The sequence below is a fragment of the Pleurodeles waltl genome, chromosome 4_1, assembly GCF_031143425.1.
Source record: "Pleurodeles waltl isolate 20211129_DDA chromosome 4_1, aPleWal1.hap1.20221129, whole genome shotgun sequence".
Lineage (NCBI taxonomy): Eukaryota > Metazoa > Chordata > Amphibia > Caudata > Salamandridae > Pleurodeles > Pleurodeles waltl.
Window position 1 is genome coordinate 350,325,508 of NC_090442.1, and position 21,641 is coordinate 350,347,148.

Genomic DNA, 21,641 nt, shown 5'->3' on the forward strand with positions numbered 1-21,641 from the left:
ATCAGAAGGCTGTTTTGGTTCAGTACCAACCAGGGCAGAAAGTGTGGGTCTTGGAGCCTGTGGCCCCAAGAGCACTCCAAGATAAATGGAGTGGTCCACACACAATTGTTGAAAAGAAGGGTGAAGTCACCTACTTGGTTGACTTAGGCACTGCCAGGAGTCCCCTTAGGGTGCTCCATGTCAACCGCCTGAAACCCTACTATGACAGGGCTGATCTCACCCTGCTCATGGCAACAGATGAGGGACAGGAAGAAGACAGTGATCCTCTACCTGATCTCTTCTCTTCCACAGAACAAGATGCTCTTGTGGAAGGGGTAGTTTTGGCTGATTGTCTTACTGCTGAGCAGAAAGATAATTGCATAAATCTCCTAGGACAATTTTCAGAACTCTTCTCCATTGTGCCAGGCACCACTTCTTGGTGTGAGCACACTATAGATACTGGAGACAGTTTACCTGTCAAAAGTAAGATCTATAGGCAGCCTGACCATGTCAGGGACTGCATAAAGCAAGAAGTTCAGAAGATGTTGGAACTAGGAGTGGTTGAGCACTCTGACAGTCCATGGGCTTCTCCTGTGGTACTGGTACCAAAACCCAATTCTAAAGATGGAAAGAAGGAAATGAGGTTTTGTGTAGACTATAGAGGTCTCAACTTGGTAACCAAAACAGATGCTCACCCTATACCCAGGGCAGATGAGCTAATAGATACACTGGCATCTGCCAAGTATCTAAGCACTTTTGATTTGACTGCAGGGTATTGGCAGATCAAAATGTCAGAAGATGCTAAACCTAAGACTGCATTTTCTACCATGGGAGGACATTACCAGTTTACTGTAATGCCTTTTGGTTTGAAAAATGCACCTGCCACTTTTCAGAGGTTGGTGAACACAGTCCTGCAAGGGCTGGAAGCTTTCAGTGCAGCATATTTGGATGATATAGCTGTCTTTAGCTCCAGCTGGGATGATCACCTGGTCCACCTTTGGAAAGTTTTGGAGGCCCTGCAAAAGGCAGGCCTCACTATCAAGGCTTCAAAGTGCCAGATAGGGCAGGGTAAAGTGGTTTATCTGGGACACCTTGTTGGTGGGGAACAGATTGCACCACTTCAGGGGAAAATCCAAACTATTATTGATTGGATTCCCCCTACCACTCAGACTCAGGTGAGAGCCTTCCTAGGCCTCACTGGGTATTACAGGAGGTTCATTAAAAACTATGGCTCCATTGCAGCCCCTCTTAATGACCTCACATCCAAGAAAATGCCTAAAAAGGTATTATGGACAGCAAACTGTCAGAAAGCTTTTGAGGAGCTGAAGCAGGCCATGTGCTCTGCACCTGTCCTGAAAAGCCCTTGTTACTCTAAAAAATTCTATGTCCAAACTGATGCATCTGAATTAGGAGTAGGGGCAGTCCTATCACAACTTAATTCTGAGGGCCAGGATCAACCTGTTGCTTTTATTAGTAGAAGGTTGACCCCTAGAGAAAAGCGTTGGTCTGCCATTGAGAGGGAGGCCTTTGCTGTGGTCTGGGCTCTGAAGAAGTTGAGGCCATACCTGTTTGGCACTCACTTCATTGTTCAGACAGACCACAAACCTCTACTTTGGCTAAAACAAATGAAAGGTGAAAATCCTAAATTGTTGAGGTGGTCCATATCCCTACAGGGAATGGACTATACAGTGGAACATAGACCTGGGAGTAGCCACTCCAATGCAGATGGACTCTCCAGATATTTCCACTTAGACAATGAAGACTCATCAGGTAATGGCTAGTCTTATTGTCCTTCGTTTGGGGGGGGGTTGTGTAGGAAAGTACCATCTTGCCTGGCATGTTACCCCCATTTTTCACTGTATATATGTTGTTTTAGTTGTATGTGTCACTGGGACCCTGGTAACCCAGGGCCCCAGTGCTCATAAGTGTGCCTGTATGTGTTACCTGTGTAGTGACTAACTGTCTCACTGAGGCTCTGCTAATCAGAACCTCAGTGGTTATGCTCTCTCATTTCTTTCCAAATTGTCACTGACAGGCTAGTGACCATTTTTACCAATTTACATTGGCTTACTGGAACACCCTTATAATCCCCTAGTATATGGTACTGAGGTACCCAGGGTATTGGGGTTCCAGGAGATCCCTATGGGCTGCAGCATTTCTTTTGCCACCCATAGGGAGCTCTGACAATTCTTACACAGGCCTGCCACTGCAGCCTGAGTGAAATAACGTCCACGTTATTTCACAGCCATTTTACACTGCACTTAAGTAACTTATAAGTCACCTATATGTCTAACCTTTACCTGGTAAAGGTTAGGTGCAAAGTTACTTAGTGTGAGGGCACCCTGACACTAGCCAAGGTGCCCCCACATTGTTCAGAGCCAATTCACTGAACTTTGTGAGTGCGGGGACACCATTACACGCGTGCACTACATATAGGTCACTACCTATATGTAGCTTCACCATGGTAACTCCGAATATGGCCATGTAACATGTCTATGATCATGGAATTGCCCCCTCTATGCCATCCTGGCATTGTTGGTACAATTCCATGATCCCAGTGGTCTGTAGCACAGACCCTGGTACTGCCAAACTGCCCTTCCTGGGGTTTCTCTGCAGCTGCTGCTGCTGCCAACCCCTCAGACAGGCATCTGCCCTCCTGGGGTCCAGCCAGGCCTGGCCCAGGATGGCAGAACAAAGAACTTCCTCTGAGAGAGGGTGTAACACCCTCTCCCTTTGGAAAATGGTGTGAAGGCAGGGGAGGAGTAGCCTCCCCCAGCCTCTGGAAATGCTTTGTTGGGCACAGAGGTGCCCAATTCTGCATAAGCCAGTCTACACCGGTTCAGGGACCCCTTAGCCCCTGCTCTGGCGCGAAACTGGACAAAGGAAAGGGGAGTGACCACTCCCCTGACCTGCACCTCCCCTGGGAGGTGTCCAGAGCTCCTCCAGTGTGCTCCAGACCTCTGCCATCTTGGAAACAGAGGTGCTGCTGGCACACTGGACTGCTCTGAGTGGCCAGTGCCACCAGGTGACGTCAGAGACTCCTTGTGATAGGCTCCTTCAGGTGTTAGTAGCCTTTCCTCTCTCCTAGGTAGCCAAACCCTCTTTTCTGGCTATTTAGGGTCTCTGTCTCTGGGGAAACTTTAGATAACGAATGCATGAGCTCAGCCGAGTTCCTCTGCATCTCCCTCTTCACCTTCTGATAAGGAATCGACCGCTGACCGCGCTGGAAGCCTGCAAACCTGCAACATAGTAGCAAAGACGACTACTGCAACTCTGTAACGCTGATCCTGCCGCCTTCTCGACTGTTTTCCTGCTTGTGCATGCTGTGGGGGTAGTCTGCCTCCTCTCTGTACCAGAAGCTCCGAAGAAATCTCCCGTGGGTCGACGGAATCTTCCCCCTGCAACCGCAGGCACCAAAAAGCTGCATCTCCGGTCCCTTGGGTCTCCTCTCAGCACGACGAGCGAGGTCCCTCGAATCCAGCGACACCGTCCAAGTGACCCCCACAGTCCAGTGACTCTTCAGCCCAAGTTTGGTGGAGGTAAGTCCTTGCCTCACCTCGCTGGGCTGCATTGCTGGGAACCGCGACTTTGCAAGCTTCTCCGGCCCCTGTGCACTTCCGGCGGAAATCCTTCGTGCACAGCCAAGCCTGGGTCCACGGCACTCTAACCTGCATTGCACGACTTTCTAAGTTGGTCTCCGGCGACGTGGGACTCCTTTGTGCAACTTCGGCGAGCACCGTTTCACGCATCCTCGTAGTGCCTGTTTCTGGCACTTCTCCGGGTGCTACCTGCTTCAGTGAGGGCTCTTTGTCTTGCTCGACGTCCCCTCTCTCTGCAGGTCCAATTTGCGACCTCCTGGTCCCTCCTGGGCCCCAGCAGCGTCCAAAAACGCCAAACGCACGATTTGCGTGTAGCAAGGCTTGTTGGCGTCCATCCGGCGGGAAAACACTTCTGCACGACTCTCCAAGGCGTGGGGGATCCATCCTCCAAAGGGGAAGTCTCTAGCCCTTGTCGTTCCTGCAGTATTCACAGTTCTTCAGCCTAGTAAGAGCTTCTTTGCACCAACCGCTGGCATTTCTTGGGCATCTGCCCATCTCCGAGCTGCTTGTGACTTTTGGACTTGGTCCCCTTGTTCCACAGGTACCTTCAGACAGGAATCCATCGTTGTTGCATTGCTGATTTGTGTTTTCCTTGCATTCTCCCTCTAACACGACTATTTTGTCCTTAGGGGAACTTTGGTGCACTTTGCACTCACTTTTCAGGGTCTTGGGGAGGGTTATTTTTCTAACTCTCACTATTTTCTAATAGTCCCAGCGACCCTCTACAAGGTCACATAGGTTTGGGGTCCATTCGTGGTTCACATTCCACTTTTGGAGTATATGGTTTGTGTTGCCCCTATCCCTATGTTTCCCCATTGCATCCTATTGTAACTATACATTGTTTGCACTGTTTTCTAAGACTATACTGCATATTTTTGCTATTGTGTATATATATCTTGTGTATATTTCCTATCCTCTTACTGAGGGTACACTCTAAGATACTTTGGCATATTGTCATAAAAATAAAGTACCTTTATTTTTAGTATAACTGTGTATTGTGTTTTCTTATGATATTGTGCATATGACACTAAGTGGTACTGTAGTAGCTTCACACGTCTCCTAGTTCAGCCTAAGCTGCTCTGCTAAGCTACCATTATCTATCAGCCTAAGCTGCTAGACACCCTATACACTAATAAGGGATAACTGGGCCTGGTGCAAGGTGCAAGTACCCCTTGGTACTCACTACAAGCCAGTCCAGCCTCCTACAGTTCTACATTCAAAAATATTTATTAAATGATTTTGCATTAATATTTAACATAAAAAAATATTTGTAATATTTATTTCGGATTTCATTTTTTTTATTTTCCCTATCCTTTTTACCTAGAGGTAGATTCCGCAGTTGGGAGTCTTAGGGATGTCCTTTCATTTCTTTCTGTCATTGATAATTTTTTTTAGAAAGTCCAGCACCTCCCTAGACAGTGTTCCTGGGCCGCTTGATAATTTCTTAGTCCACCTACAGTGTGTCACATCGCGTACAGCCCCTGCATCCAAACTGGGCAACCATCATGGAATTGCACTGTACCTGATGTGTTTTATGGATGCATGACTAATGTGAAAGGAACATGCTGACCAACTTGGATCAGTGCAACACTGATACACTAGGTCAAATACTGTTCGAAGATGACCGTTCTCTGAAATGTTTACTGAGCGACCATCTTGGATCAATATAAGGTCCTTTAATAAAGAATAAAAATGAAATGATAGTGTATTCATTTTTGACCACTACGTTTCCCACAGTCAGTGTTATGGAACATTATTGAAGGTGCTTGTCTGTGATAAGCTGTGCTGCTGTAATGAGTGTGCCCACAATCTTTGCTACCTTTTCTACAGTTCTTCATGCGCTAGATATGGTCAGATTGGTATATATTTTCTTTTGTCGTAATGAAAGTGTGGTTCATCAAGTTACTATTGTATTAGAGTTGCTTGTTTGTTGTTGTAAAATGCTTTTTCCAGAAATAATTAAATGTACTTTGTAACCATTCCCTGTGTTGATTTGCGACAGTTTTTTTTTTACTTATTTCAAGTTTTGACAAAGATCTTTTTTACGATTACATACATGTTCGCATCGTCTAAAGTTATGCGCCTTCCTCCAATTTTCAAGCATCATTACGGATACTCACCTGCCTTGAAAAGGAAGCAGAGTAACAAGGAAGAGACTGGTGTTGGTTTGTCCGATATGGAGTGAGCAATCAGATGTTGCGGAGTAGTGTGTGCAAGTATAAGGAGCCTTATGCCTATAAAGTGTATGTACTGGCGCCCAGCCTGTTTATTTCAGGAATGGATGCATCTGTTATACCTTCCAGCTAGCTGCTGCAAAAAAGAGAAAGCAATATTATGCTGAGTTGCTTAGAGAAGAAGAGATCCGTGGCTACGTCAAACTGATGTCATCTGCCTGGAAGCTATAAATACATCTTACGCTCAGGAGCGCAGCTAAAATGCCGGAACGCTTCAGTGGCTGTCATAAAGCTTTGAGGGAGCGAGCACAGTCACTACGTGACCACCTGTAGATATTTGCTGGTCTTTCCGAGGATTGGAGTGCTTAGAGGTTTCCGTTCACAGACACTCGAAAATTGAGCGTGAGACAAAGACAAACGGAGAAAGAGGCAAAATGCAACAGAATATTTCATAAAAAGCTGACTATACATCTGAAAGAAAAACAACATGAACGACATAAAGCTTGCTGTCTTGGGCAGTGAAGGAACTGGAAAATCAGGTACCTTTTATACTGAAAACAAATATATATATAGATATATATATATTTATTTAATTTTCTTTTGTAATAAAATGTATGTTATGATAAAACTTATACAAAGAACTACAAAACTGTCAACATAGCCATGCTGGGTTATTTACTTTTACTGAAAAAATACAACATCAATTAGTACTTCTAGGCCGAGAGGATGAGCATGTGTCGTAAATGTCCCCTCCAGCCACATGTTGCACAATAGAGGTGCTGCATAAATCAGCGTCGTTTACCTATTGAACACTAATGCCATTTGGGGGATCATCAAACGACATTTTTTTTCTCCAAACAAATCACATTTTAGTAATAGGCTAGCTGTGAGTGAGCAGTGACAAGAGCTTTCTATGAAAAGAGAAATTAATGTGGAAGGATTTTCTTCTTTATACGTGAGCAATACTTTTCGATGTTCTCTGACACGTGAAATAATGTGCTCTGCACATCAATGAGCCACTTTAGAGACCCCGTCTGAAAATGATAAATATTTGTGCTTGCTTCCTCAGCCCTAACAGTGCGTTTCCTCACTCGGCGCTTCATCGGAGAGTATGCATCTAATCCTGGTAAGTTTTATCTGCACAATGAAAAGTACGTGTGGCAGATAATTTGAAAACATAATTAAAACAGCAACGATATAAAGTAATCGGTATCGGATAAACAATTTAGATTCATTTGCATGCTGTTATTTTGTATTTAGGAACCTTGAGCATTGCCATTAAAAACTGGCCCAAAACGGCTTCTGACTAGACACGTGGTAGAATTTATGGAATGTTTCTTTCTGGCAGACCGTATGTTTCAAAAATTGGCACAGAGTATGAGAGAAACGAAGAGTTAGTGAGCGTTGACCCAACTGGGATCACGCCTCCGGCTCACAAAAACAAAACAACGTTTTCTAACTCAACAGGGACCGAGTTTTCGACCTTCCAATAAACAAGTGTTGGTTCCCAGCACGAATGCAGCATTGTGAGGCGTGTATTGTGATGCCAAACACCAGTGAGTAATATTACTCTGTCGGCTAATGGAACAGTTTATGCCCTAAACAAAAAACAAAAAGTCACACTGCAGCAGGTAATATTATTTTGCATAAAAAACTGGTTCACCTGGAAGAGAAAGGTCATACCCGTTATCTCTTTTTGTGTCTAAAGACACCTTTGAAAAAAAGGTACTGTGAAATATAAACAAACTACTTGTGCCTTTTAGCACACTTCCTGGGACTTAGCAAAACTCACTGAAGATTCCCTTCCAGTGTGTCATATATACATTATACTAATATAATGTGTCAGGCAAATGGAAAGTACAGGAGTGTGAAAGGTCGATTAATTAAAGACATTACCCTTTGGTCCTATCACTTTATTTTATTTTTACTGTGTGAGGCAGCCATTCCTCGCAGACAGCACCAGTCAGCTCACAGTCTTTTAGTATAAAGTCCTCTCCCCCATAACCACATCCTTTTCAGGGGCGTAACCGGGACCACCAAAGCCGCTGTGCAGTGGGGGTGGGGAGGGAGAGCTCCTTCTTTTAGAGGGTCCCCGCTCACCCTCTAAGCCATGTCATTACATACCTGGCAAAAGTAGTGCAATTGCATGAAATAAGAAACTGTTAAACGCTCGGTAAAGCCACTCTGCTTTCCCTAGCAGATCTCTGCTGCCTAGGGGTGGGGGCCCAACCATTTACTGGACTCCCATTGAGTCGAAGACAAAAGAATATCTGTGCTGGGGTCCTTAATCAATTCTGCAGGAGGCCTCATCATTTTGCGCTATGCAACTTATTCTCTTTGACTTGTGTCTCACAATCATGCACATCGGTCAGACGTTGATGCTGGCAAGTCCTCTAACGGGGTGATGGCTCTTGAGGTTGCTTGTTGCTTGTGCTGTGACAGGAATTAGGGAGGCGGCATCAGAAATAACTTTCCAGGACAGCGTCATTTGGGTGGGAGAGACTCCGGAGGCCCTGTGGGTTCAGCTTTGACATGTGTTGAGCATTGGATCAGCAGACCGGGAGGGGCCTTGTTCTGTTTGGAGAGCCCGAGCACTATGATTGTTGCCTCTTCAGAAGAGCAGTCGAAAGAATGTTAGTAGGATTTTGGTCAATTCTCAGATTGGGAACATAAAAGAATTAGGACTTGGTGCTAAGTGTCTTGCCAGCCTGAATATTTGATTGGAAGGGAGTCTTTAGAGCCTTTCTTAAACATTTCCAGCCTATTTTTCTAAAAAAACGTTACCTCTAACTTACTATGGGAGGGTGCTGTGGCATTTGTGAAGGCAACAAGGGTAAAATGTGTGAAAAGAGGAGCATATCTCCTCTGCCTCTTCTGAGGAGGATTGGATTCAGCCTAAAAGAAGAAGATCCACTCTTCTTAGTAGGCTGGTGCTCATGTCAGCCATCCCAGGTGCAGGAGTTGATTGAGGTACCAATCTCTAAGGCATTGCATAAGAAATCTTCGGAGAAAGAAAGAATAGCCAAAAATGGAAATCTGATCCTCGTGATCAGCATTTGTCAACACCATTAGATAATAAAAGTTGCATGCAGTAACTTTACCTTTGTAACCTTTCATTATTGGAAATCACCAAAGAAAATGTCCATACAGAGGGCCTATAACCTTTATGACATTCATACGAAACCTGCTGCACAGCACTAATGGCAGAAGGCCTACTGATTTATATGTGTACATTTCTGTACTTTGTTTTCTTATCACAGACACATTCTGGCATTAGAATGTTCATCTCGTGATCAAATGTTGTCATTACTCTCTCCTGCACCGTTATTAGAGGCTGAAGGTTATGTCATCTGGCCTTTTGCTTTTACTAAAAAATTTCAGCCACCTCTCTTCGTCAATTGGTCTGTTGTTGAGTTATTCACATCTTCCTTTCCCCCACTACAGCATACAGCATGGGTCAGTGAGCTAGCCTTGTGCCACTAGTTAACTTTACTTTAAGTAACTGTATTTTGCTCACACACAAGCTTGTTCTCTCTGTGCCAGTGTTTCTATTTTTACATTATAAATATGACTCTAGTGTTACCTTTGTGTTTAGAGCCTGATGTGATAGTAGGACACATCTGATGTACATTCCATGATTATCAGAAACCATCTCCTGCCAGTGATGTTGCAAATTTCTTTTGGAGTGTTTTCTATTTCTCACTGCTGCCAGATCAGATGTGTCCATTATACGCTGTTCTGTATTAAGTTATACTGTTTTTATTCTTTCTTTCCTTCTTTATTTCTTTCTTTCTGTCTTGTTTCCTTTCTTTACTTCTTTCTGTCTTATTTCCTTCCTTTTTTCTCTCTAATGTGTTTCCTTCTCCTTTTCCTTCTCTTGTTCTTTCGCTCTCTTTTTAAATTTTTTCTTTCTCTTGCCTTCTTTCATTCGCTCTTTCATTCCCTCTTTCAATCCCTCTTTCTTTCTTTCTTTCTTTTTTTCTTTCTTTCTTTCTTTCTTTCTTTCTTTCTTTCTTTCTTTAAGAAACTAGCAGTCAATGCCAGATTGATCAACTGTTTGTGCTAGCCATGACCTTTTGATTTTATTAAAATTATTAATGGACAGAAGACCCGCCCACTCAGCCATTAGCTGACTTCACTACACAAACATGCCACCCTCTCACAAGGACCACAGTCACACATTGAGTGCCTCATTACAAGGCTGGGAGTCTTAAGACCACCAGCCTTGTTGGGGCGGTCAGGACCGCCACTGCTGTGGCAGTCTGACCACCATATCAAGACCTTGGCGTCTGACCGCCAGGGTACTGCCATCTCTGCCAGGATCAGTGTCCTGATTGGCTGACGGTTGGCAAAGATCGCAATCAATCAATTAATCAATCAAATAATTTCTTAAGCGCACTACTCACCCAGTAGGGTCTCAAGGCACTGGGGGGGGGCGGTTACTGCCAGAAAAGCCATGTTTTTAGGTGCTTTCTGAAGGTTAGGAGGTCCTAGGTCTTGCGTAGATTGGTGGGAAAGGAGTTTCTGGTCTTGGCGGTGAGGTGGGAGAAGGATATGCCTCCGGAGGTGGTGCGTTGGATGTGGGGGACTGTAGCGAAGGCAAGGTCAGCAGAGCGGAGCTGGCAAGTTGGTATGTGGAAGTTGACCCGTTCGTTGAGGTAGGCCGGTCCAGTGTTGTGGAGGGCTTTGTGAGCATGGACGAGGATTTTGAAAATTATCCTTTTGTTGAAGGGCAGCCAGTGTAGGGATCTGAGTTGGGTGGATATGTGTTCATGGTGAGGGAGGTTGAGGATGAGACGTGTGGCTGCATTCTGGATTCGCTGGAGTTTTCTTTGAAGCTTGGCTGTTGTCCCTGCGTAGAGGGCATTGCCGTAGTCCAGTCTGCTGCTTATGAGGGCGTGTGTGACTGTTTTTCTTGTTTCTAAAGGGATACATTTGAAAGTGTTGCTTAGCATGCGAAGGGTGTTGAAGCAGGAGGATGATATGGTGTTGATTTGCTGGGTCATGGAGAGAGACAAGTCCAGTATGATGCCAAGGTTGCGTGCGTGGGTGGTGGGTGCTGGGGGTGGTCTGAGGGTGGTGGGCCACTAGGAGTCATTCCATGCTGTCTTTTTGGGGCCGAAGATGATGATCTCTGTTTTGTCTGAGTTCAATTTGAGGTGGCTTGCTGTCATCCATGCTATCCTTACTATCTTCTCAGCGACTTTTACGGGGAAGGGGAGAAGAGTAATGGGTCGGTAGTTTGTGAGGTCTTCAGGGTCTGCTTTGGTTTTTTTGAGGAGAGCGTTGACTTTGGTGTGCTTCCAAATATCTGGGAAGGTTACGGTGTCGAAGGAACTGTTGATGACGGCACGGAGCTGTGGAGCGATGATTTGGCTGACCTTGTTGAAAATGTGGTGAGGGCTAGGGTCTGTTGGGGAGCCTGAGTGGATGGAGTTCATGGTTTTGCCGATTTCTTCATCGTTGGTGGGGGTCCAGGTGTTCAGTAGGTTGGTGCATCCGGGTGTTGTGGTGTTGGTTGTATCACTGGTGGTGATGGTGGGTGCTGATGATGTGAAGCTGTAGTGTATGTCTGCGATTTTGCGGTGGAAGTAGTTGGAGAGGGAGTTGCAGAGGTCTTGGGAGTGTGGAGGTTCGATGGTGCAGGATTTGGGTTTGGTGAGTTCTTTGATGATGGCAAAGAGTTCCTTGCTGTTGTGTGTGTTGTTGTCTATGCGTTCTTTGTAGAAGGACCGTTTGGTGGTCCGAATGAGTTGGTGGTGTTTGCGCATGGTTGTTTTGAGGGCGGAGACGTTGCACATTGAGGGTTCTTGGCGTCAGGCTTTCTCAATTTTTCCGCATTCTCGTTTGGTAGACTGAAGTTCTGTAGTGAACCAGGGGGAGTTCTTGATGGTGAGGGTGTTGTTGCTTGTTTTCAGAGGGGCGAGGGAGTCTGTGCAAGTTTATAGCCATAGTGTGAGGTTGAGGGCAGCTGTGTTGGGGTCGTTGGTGATGGGAGGTAGAGCTTGTGCGAGGTTGGAGATCAGGTGTTCTTTGGAGATCTTCTTCCACTTGCGGTAGGGTGTTGTTGGTGGTGGGCGGTGGGTTTCATGAAGGAGAAGTGGACGCAGTGGTGGTCAGTCCAGTGGAGTTCTGTGGTGTGAGTGGAGGTGATGTGGCTGCTGGAGGTGAAGATGGCGTCTAGCGTGTGTCCCACTGCGTGGGTGGGTGAGGTAACCAGTTGCTTGAGGCCGAGGGTCGTGAGGTTGTCCAGCAGGGCTGTGGAGTTGCAGTTGTGGGTGCTTTCCAGGTGAAAGTTGAGGTCACCAAGGAGTATGTAGTCTGTGGAGGTGAGGGCGTGGGAGCTGATGGTATCAGCGATGGTGTCACAGAATGGGGGGTGGGGTCCTGGTGGTCTGTAGATGAGGGTTCCTCTAAGGGTGGTGTTGGCGTTGATGTGTATTTGAAAGTGTAGGTGTTCTGCACTGTCTAGGGTGTCATTGGTGTTGGTGGAAATTTTGATGAAGTTTTTGTATTTTATGGCAATACCTCATCCAGGTTTGTTGGTGCGGTGCGATTTTGTAACCTTATGGGATGGCTATGGTGATGTCGGGTTCTGATGAGGAGTTCATCCATGTTTCAGTGAGGAAGGCGATGTCAGGAGAGTTTGTGGTGAGCAGGTGCCAAAGCTCGATGGCGTGCTTGTGGATGGAGAGGGTGTTAAGGAGGATGCAGTTAAGGTGATTGCAGGGTTTGGTGTTGTTGCAGTGCTTGTTGGTGTTGCTGGTGTTGGTGTGAGTGCAGGAGAAATGGCATGAGTGGCATGTGAAAGTTCTGTGTGTGTGTTTGGGGTTGGCCTGAACGCAGGTGGGGTGCTGGCCTGGTTTGAGAGCAATGAGTTCTGTGGAGGAGTAGTGGCGCTTGATGGGATCAGAGAAGCGTGGACCCGGGGGGACGGTCCCTGGACGCGGTCCACGTGCAGCGGTCACCATTAAGAAGGGAGGTGGGAGGGAGGAGCAGCTGGGAGGCGGGAGGGAGTGTCCAATGGGGGTGCGAGGGGGGAGGGGCCACAGTGAAGGCAGCAGCTGGGTTTAAAGGTACCTGCAAGAGCCAGAAAAGAAAACAGACACAATTAAAGCTCAAATACAAGTACAAAAAATGAAATACGAGCTATGGAATGAAATACACGGTATACTAGACACGCCTACCACTAGGCAACTGGGATGAGGTGCAGGGGTGCCTGCGGGTGGTGGAGGGCCTCGAACTTCTCTTGCATCAAACGGCGGGGTCAGGGGCAAGGAGGAGGCTGGTTGAGCCTAAGTGTGCTCCTGGCACAAAGCAGGTCAGGGAGTCACACCAGGCGCCGTGCTTTGGGCACCATTAAGAAGGGGCGGTGGGACAGAAGAGCAGCTGGGAGGTGGGAGGGAGTGTCCAATGGGGCCGCGAGGCGGCGGGGCCGCAGGGGACACAACGGCTAGGTTTAAATGAACCGGTAAGAGCTGGAAAAGAAAACGGGCACAATTTAAGCACAAATACAAAATGGGCACAGTTTAGGCTAAAAACAGTATTAAAAACGTAAAACTAAGTATAAAAAACAAAATACGAGCTATGGAATGAAATACATGGTAAACTAGACACGCACCATGGATGAGGTGCTGGCGGGTGCCTGCGGGTGGTGGAGGGCCTCGAACTTCTCTTACAGGAAACAGCGGGGTCAGGGGCACGGAGGCAGGCTGGTGGAGCCGAAGTGTACTCCTGGCCCAAAGCAGGATAGCACTGCATGCAGTGCCGCCCTGCTGATTACTACCTCATTCTTTGCCAGCGTTTTCATTGCAGTTTTACTGCCATGAAAAGGCTGTTGAAGAGCAGGTACAGGGGGTTCCCCTGTCCAGCACCCTTGCAATGTTCACTGTCTGCGGAGACAATGCAGCCACCACTTTCCCACTGGGCTGATGGATGGAAACCTTGTTTTCTGCCCGTCAGCCCAGCGGGAAAGTCATGATGGGTCCAGCGGGCAGGTCGCCACTACAGTGGTGGCCACCTTGTCTGGATTTTGACGGATAGGTGTTCCCATTCACGAAACTCATAATTAGGAACAAAATAGATCAGTTTTGCTAGGAAACATGTTTTTTTTTTTTTATTGATGAGGTACCAGCATATTCCCAAACAATAATGTTTTGCAGAAACCATGACATAATAAGAATTGCCAGAAGGCTGTGTGACCAACACCAGACCTATTGACTTTGCCAATGCTTGTTAAATATGCCTGTCAGGTCTGAGGGCCTGCCTCCAGTGGCAAAATATAAAATGATGACCCCCCTGCAGAATGTGCTGAGGTGGGGCCCTGAGACTACAATACTCCACAGAAATAAATGGTCCGTAGGTTGAGTGGGATCCCTTTGGAGATTGGGGCACCCCTGTGCCACAGACTCTATGGAGGTCTGTTTTCAGGGGTGTAGCTTAAGGGGGGGTGTTTGGATTGTTACATTCCTAATAAATGTATTTTGCGCTAAACAGTTTGGTGCAGGTGCTTTTAACCAATATGGGAAGGTTTCTGTCGGATTTCACCAGGAATTTTTACATACACAGGCAAACCACACACACATTCTCTCCCTCTCTCTGTTTGGAAAGGCTTCACAAATGTTATTAATTTTATACCAAAATGTGTTTCCTCTCACTTCGTAGCACCATCAATCTGCATTTATCTCCCTTTCTACTGACCCCAAGCCCCTCTCTTGCGCCCTTCTTCTTGTATAATGTATTTTAATATTATATGCTGGCGTGATTGTTGGCAAATATGAAGTTCACACCCCAAATCTTACTAACCATGCTACACCCCTTTCTGTTTGATACCCCTGCGTACCCCCACCCTCCCCTTAACCTTTCTTTAGATATAGGAGAAACTATTCACAGCTAGTGGTGACAGCAACACGCATGCCAGTGAATAAATTAATATTTAGTAAAGGAAAGTGTCCTGGGACTTGTGTGTCCTACTGCTTCACATGCTTCCTTTCCTACAGATGGGATGCTGAAGCAAGCCAGGGGTACTTTAGAGTCAAAAAACCCAAATGTCTACTATTGCTTATTTTGTGCTAGTGCTTGCTGGTACATGGTGTCATCCCTAATTTCTGCACACTATAAGTTATTTCCAATGGGCTTCATCAGCTTAGTCACAAACATGTGTACTAGCACAGCCCACCTCGTGTTCGTGCAGTGCTGAGTCTGCCTTGATATGGCTATGTTTTCTTTTACTGGGTATTTTTAGAACATTCTCTATTCCAACAGTGGCTGAACTGTAGCCTGCTAGCACATTCTATAGACTAGCCAAGCAAAGAAGACAGTAATGAAAAAGACATACTCTAATTGCCAATTTTGTATAAGTAGATTGAGATGTAAAAAAGGATGCATGTTAGTGAGCTGATGTCTGATGGCTTGGGGGAGTCAGAGAATGACATATGTAGTGACATTAGTGAGACAGTTAGAATTGCATAATCAGAAGTCCCTCAGTATATCCGTATGAACCCTGACCTAGCCAATTTCCGGAGGTGAACTCGGGTTAGGTCAGAGCAGACATTACATTAGCAGCCGCAGGTGCAGTGGGATGAAGCCAGGATTCTTGAGAATCCTCATGCTCTCCTTCTGGATGTGCTGCTAGGCCTCATATCCAGTCAAGTCAGTAAATAAAGATCTAGATCTAAACTTCAGGTTTGATGTATTTACTACACAGGTACAGAGCTCTTGAAACAGGAACAGAGGCCTATCTGTCTGTCTTCTTACAAGTTGAAGAAGTGGAAGATAAACAACAACCAGAAATTATAGGAGCGAGGTAGGGGGACCGGAGGCATAAAGAGAGATTGTCTGTATGCAATGAGAAGACGGCAATCACTGGTAGGGATTGAGAGTGCTATAGCATGGTAGTGAAGTTCAGAAAAAAAAATTCTCACATGTTGTAATGGCACTTCTTTGAATAAGGTTTATAGTTTTATATCAGTGACCTATCAGTGCAGAGGTGTCTGTTTGTTGGTAAGAATGCTCTTTACCTAAAATACTAATAAGAGGAAACATGAACATCTGCGATGGAGCGAATTCGGACTAGCAGGTGAGTGGTTTAGCAGTGTCTAATGCATCCTGGCCCATATTGTGATTGCATTGAGTTAAGGACCAGTCCACTTCTGGGACATACTTACTCCATCTAATCTGTTTTCTTTTGTCAATCCTGGCACCCCTTTCTGAGTCACAGTATTGCTAAAGTAAATTTACACACTGAGTTACTGCCCAGTTCTGGTATGTCATCAATCAGAACAGTCCCATTACACCGTGTCCCAATATGTACCTGTTCCATGAAGCACTGCTTCACTCCGGCACCTGCCTGCTTGCCTCACTCTTTGAGAGAAGGTAACTACCTGAATCTTTCCATCTAGCACAGATAACACTCTGACACTGTCTACCCAGCACGTTTGAGGAAGCGGGAACTTACCAACCTGACACATACTTGTGTTTTAAAAAGGCTGCTTTATCGGAAAACAGGTGCACTCACAATTCAAACCTTGGCCTTTGTCTTACAAACCTAAATACCTCACTATACAGCCAGGCACCTACCAAAACTCAACCCCCTACCCTCCCCTCTCCCGCCCTTTAAGCTTGACCTTGCGATCTGGTACTCATTTACTGTTCCAACTGTTTACTCCCTGTTAAAACTGTTCCTATCATTAACAGCCTTTTGCTGCAACATATCAAATGAACTTGCAACTAGCATAACTCTTAACGCAATGTTTTACTCCCTGTCTTGTCCTGGCCTGCTGTTGCCCACCCTCTTTTTGTTCTCAGTGTGTAGTGCCAGGTTCACTATCCGTACCTATTTGTATGCCATGTGAAACACCCTGCCTCTGCCTGCTCCAAGCGACAACTTTACAAAACAACTCCCCTGTGCACCAGTAAGCCAGCAAGACGGCCTATCCCAAATGTTTTAATCCCTTTAGGACCTGTATTTTTTTTTTAAATGGCACCCATATTAATCCCTGCCATGTAGCCCAAAGCAGCCCAATGCAGTTTGGAAAGCACCACTTCCCCAAACTTTCTCCGGGTGAGACCACCCTCCAGTCAGCAGTCCACCCCAAGACCCCATTGCACTGCCCCAGCCACCCCTGCCTCAATCACAGACTGTCCCATCCTGCACTGACACACTTGATCGTTCTGCCAAGCTCTATCCCATCCACCATTGCCGTATTTTAACATTGTCCTATTATTGAACTTTCTAGTGCATTACTGTCGGGCTCTGGCACTGTCCCACTTTATGGTGCCTTAATCTAACACTTACCAAAACAAGTTTGCCCAACTCCTTTTTTGACTATTCAGCACAGTCCACTCCAGAATTTGTAGTCAGGAGCTGTCCCTTTTCCTAGTACACAACAATGGTACTGCTACCCATTTTTCATGTACATCGTGAATTGAGAATTTTACTCTGAAGATATCCAGGAAGAATGTGCACATCAGTTACTCAGCTGAGATTTGTGTTCCACCCTTTCGAGTCCAGCCTGCCTACCTGAACCACACATTGCCATTTTAACTAATAGCCCTCTGTGTAGTGCTTCTTGTCACACCTATTACGGGTATTTTAAAACCCTGTGTTTATTTCACTGGTCAATAATTAAACTGTCCCACTTTCCCCCATACCCCACCCAGAAGAAATGGCCAATTTTGTCACTACTAAGGCCCATTGCTAGTGTCAGGAACAATGGCATTGGTTGATTTGGAGAATCTAAACTAGTGTGTCTCAGAACCTCAAAATGAATGTCAATGAGAGTTCCTGTACTGCTGCCAATGTATGAGATCCTCAGTTTCAACAATATTTTCTGTCCTGCTGTGGATGTCTGGGGCCCTCAAATCTAATGAGAGAGGAGCTCTAGTATGCTTTAATTGCTTGGAGATGGTGAGTACAAACATACACTGAAAGAGGTGAATCTGCCCCGAACCTCAGTGACTGCACAGAAGAGCTATATGCACACACATTGATTATGGGAATTAAGGGGTGGCAAGGGAAAGAATCATCATATCTCCTGGACTTTCAGCACAAACATCGATTCACCAAACTGCCAGGGGTAGCGGAAGTGACATCACACACCGTTGACATTCAGTTTCACTCACACACACATGCTTGCACATACACACACATTGACACTTACACAAGCTGTCTCTCTCTGTCACATAAATACACATTCCCACATAAGCGCGCACCCAACATATAGTTAAAAGCATTTTTTTACTTACTTCAGCTGCCAGGAAAGGTCATATTCCAGCTAATTGTACTCCATTTTCTATTACACTAATATTGAATGAATTCACTATTACTGTAATGCAACAGTGAAGAGAAAACAACAAGAATGGAGCTCCAAATATCATCCATAAGAACGAGCTGCCACTGTGTTTTGAGCACTTATTTTGCCACTCTGAGGCCTGGGATCACAAATGGAGTGCCATGGGTCCCAAGGGGCAAATCAGCAGTCACAACTTCCACCTTGGGAGAACCCCAAATGACGTAATTGAGGTTCAGCCCATTGCACATACTTGATGGGTGCGCAACATTTTTATTTTTAACAAGGAACTTCTGTTAGTGAGCTATGAACCCACCAGTGCTGAGGGTGATATAAATGTAGGTCCCCTGAGAAACTCTGAGCATTGTCACTTTTAAGTCTACAAAGCACTGGCACTCGCTGCCACCCAAGGTCCCATTGTGTTGCACTGTGCTGTGGAGATCTCTTGAAAATACAGTACTCCCTTGATGATTTCATAATAACAGACAATACCACAGGAAGGGATTTACTGGAAAGAAGTGAGGTGAACATTTTGTCGTGATTTTGATACTACCCAATGTTAAAAAATGTGCCTTTCCAGCCACCAATCTAGCAGTAAATAGCAAATCCAGTATTATTTAATTCATCCCATCTTGAAACTTTTCAATACTTGAATTATACACAGAAATACAAGTCTGTGAATGCAAATAAAAATGAAATGCTCACTCTTCACTTGGGACACCAACATTTCTGCCAGGTATTGAATTGCTTACTTAAAGTATGGCATTAAATATGCTACTGTAAATTAGAAGAATATCGTAAGCTTCCCCAGGGATCTGTGAAATAATAAAGGTTCAGAGCACAGCCGTGTGTCTCTCTATTATAACAAAGCCCCTCAGTGACTTACAATATAAATGTATAAAGGCAACAACATGGTTTAGAGAGATGAATGCTTGTTGGTTAAATAAGTGGTGATTGACGGTTCACAATATCAAATACCAGCACATCATAAATTCAGATCCTGGCATGGCCAACAACTCTTTCTGAGTTCCGATTTAAATAAACTAGACTGCATATGTAATGTTCCATAATTACTAATTGGACAACAGAAGGACCCATTTATGATCACATGCCAATGGAAAACTAAACGCAAATCCATAACATCTTACGCTACATAAATTTTCTTTACATGCGCTCTGGCTCACAAAATACAACTGTGCATAATCAGCCAAACAAAAATCATATTCCTTATGTGCTCCTGTACAACAAAATAGAAAAATCATTTAGCAGTGAGCTACTCAAACTGCTATACAGAGGGCATGATCATTGGCTATTAGGAAAGAAATAATAATCTTACTTTTTTATAGCAACAGTGATTGGCTTTTCTTCATGTTGGGCTTCATATGTAGCACAATCCTACTGAAGTAGCAAGATAGCCAAAAAAAACAATCTAGACTGCCTCTGTAAAGTTCCAGAATTTACTACATGAACAAATGAAAAACACATTTATGGTCACATGATTATTTAAACCTATAAGTAATTACATAAAAATATACAGTAGAAAAAAAAAAAGAAATTACATTAAATCTGAGTGCAACTCTCTAGTTATAATCTGTATTTCTAAAGCCAGGGATTCCTCAGATATTAGCTTTCTAATAGTGAAGTAAAGTGACGATTCCTTTATTTCACCTCCATGGCCCATAAAGAGGTACAAATTATAACATTCATATCAAGTGAATAAAATCTAACAATTACATAGAAATGCAATCTAAAAATGTATAAAAACATGAATTTTCTTTATTTTGCCTCCGTGACCCATTAAAAGGTACACAGTGTAACATTCATATCAAGTGAATAAAATCTAACAATTGCACTTAAATGCAATCCAGGCCAAAATTATTCAGGAGCAACATTTTCATCTATTACATGGCATTTAATCTAATGTGCCATGAACAATAAATAACTCAGAAGATAACTCAAGAAGTTAAAAACACAGGATTTCTAAGAGTTGGTTCTGCTCATCCCCAGAGCTACATGCAACCCTTGAGACCAAAGAGTCTGCAAAGGGGCCTGATCCAGCATGAATACCTCCCACTATACACTTTTAAAATATGTTGGAAACACAACAAAGTCCCAAAATCTAGTAAAGTGCCTATTGGTTTGCTAAAATTAAAAAATAAGATAGCAGCATTTACGTCTTTGTTAATGTCTTTGATATAAAGTGACATTTCTGACAAATAACTGGCAACTGAAAACACAATGGGATCACTTGTATTGTTTTTTCACACAGTTCTAATACCTTTCCACCTGTCACGACGAATCACCACAAAACTTTCTAGACCTATAGCATTTTCTACATTCTACATTTTGATCCGATGTAAACTTTTGTGGTGCATCTGATTGCAAAGATAAAAGGGGTCCCAAAATATATTTTCCCACCAAAGTATTTTTCATTGACTATCGTATTTGACGTAGCGCAAAAATGACTGAATGGATTTACATGAAATCTGGCAGGATTATACCTAATGCAGAAATTATGCTTTTCTAAGTGATCCTGAAGTTAAGAAGGGTAAGCATTTTTTTAGGTTATAAGGCATTTAAACTTAGTGATATCTGTCACTGCAGTATTTTTAAAGACTGTCACAAAATGTAGTGAAACTACTACAGTACATAGCCATAAACCTACTTAAGGCCCTATTACTGAACACAGCCAAGGTGTAGTAAATTAGTATGACTGGTTTTTTATTCTCTAAAAAAGCAATCAGCCAAATAAATACTATTGTGTCATCGCCATGTACCACGGTATACTGCAAAGTCATAACAGTATATGGTGGCCCAAAATATAACTATGACCTAGCTGTATTATTGGATTGAGGTACCCTTGTGTCACTCATTCTGTCACATGGGCAACAGAATACTTAAGTCAGATATGAAAAGGAACACAAGGCCACCATTCATGCTCTGTGTTGATTGGTAAATCTGGAGAAATACAAGGCAGCACAATTTACTGTTTTTTGTTATTCTGCTCACCATCATCTACATTGCTGATAAATTTAACAGGCATCCATAGGCCATCACATGCATCCATATGCAACATGTGTAAGGAAATGCCTCCTTGGCATGGTTACCCCCTGACCTTTTGTCTTTGCTGATGCTAAGTTATGATTTGAAAGTGTGCTGGGACCCTGCTAACCAGGCCCCAGCACCAGTGTTCTTTCCCTGAACTGTACCTTTGTCTCCACATTTGGCACAACCCTGGCACTCAGGTAAGTCCCTTGTAACTGGTACCCCTGGTACCAAGGGCCCTGATGCCAGGGAAGGTCTCTAAGGGCTGCAGCATGTCTTATGCCACCCTAGTGACCCCTCCCTCAGCACATGCACACTGCTTCACAGCTTGTGTGTGCTGGTGGGGAGAAAATGACTAAGTTGACATGGCACTCCCCTCAGAGTGCCATGCCAACCTCACATTGCCTGTGGCATGGGTAAGTCACCCCTCTAGCAGGCCTTACAGCCCTAAGGCAGGGTGCACTATACCACAGGTGAGGGCATATGTGCATGAGCACTATGCCCCTACAGTGTCTAAGCAAAACCTTAGACATTGTAAGTGCAGGGTAGCCATA

The 21,641-nt window shown here is 44.6% G+C and overlaps 1 protein-coding gene across 1 annotated transcript in view; it reads left to right on the forward strand.

Moving 5' to 3' along the window:
- Positions 1-5,992: 5,992 nt before the first annotated feature.
- The window catches only part of RERGL (RERG like), a 240,867-nt gene continuing 225,218 nt past the window's right edge, over positions 5,993-21,641 (forward strand). The window contains exons 1-2 of the mRNA XM_069228484.1: positions 5,993-6,291; positions 6,822-6,878. Of these exons, the coding sequence (XP_069084585.1) occupies positions 6,240-6,291; positions 6,822-6,878 (109 nt within the window). The 5' untranslated portion in view covers positions 5,993-6,239. The remainder of the gene's footprint in view (positions 6,292-6,821; positions 6,879-21,641) is intronic.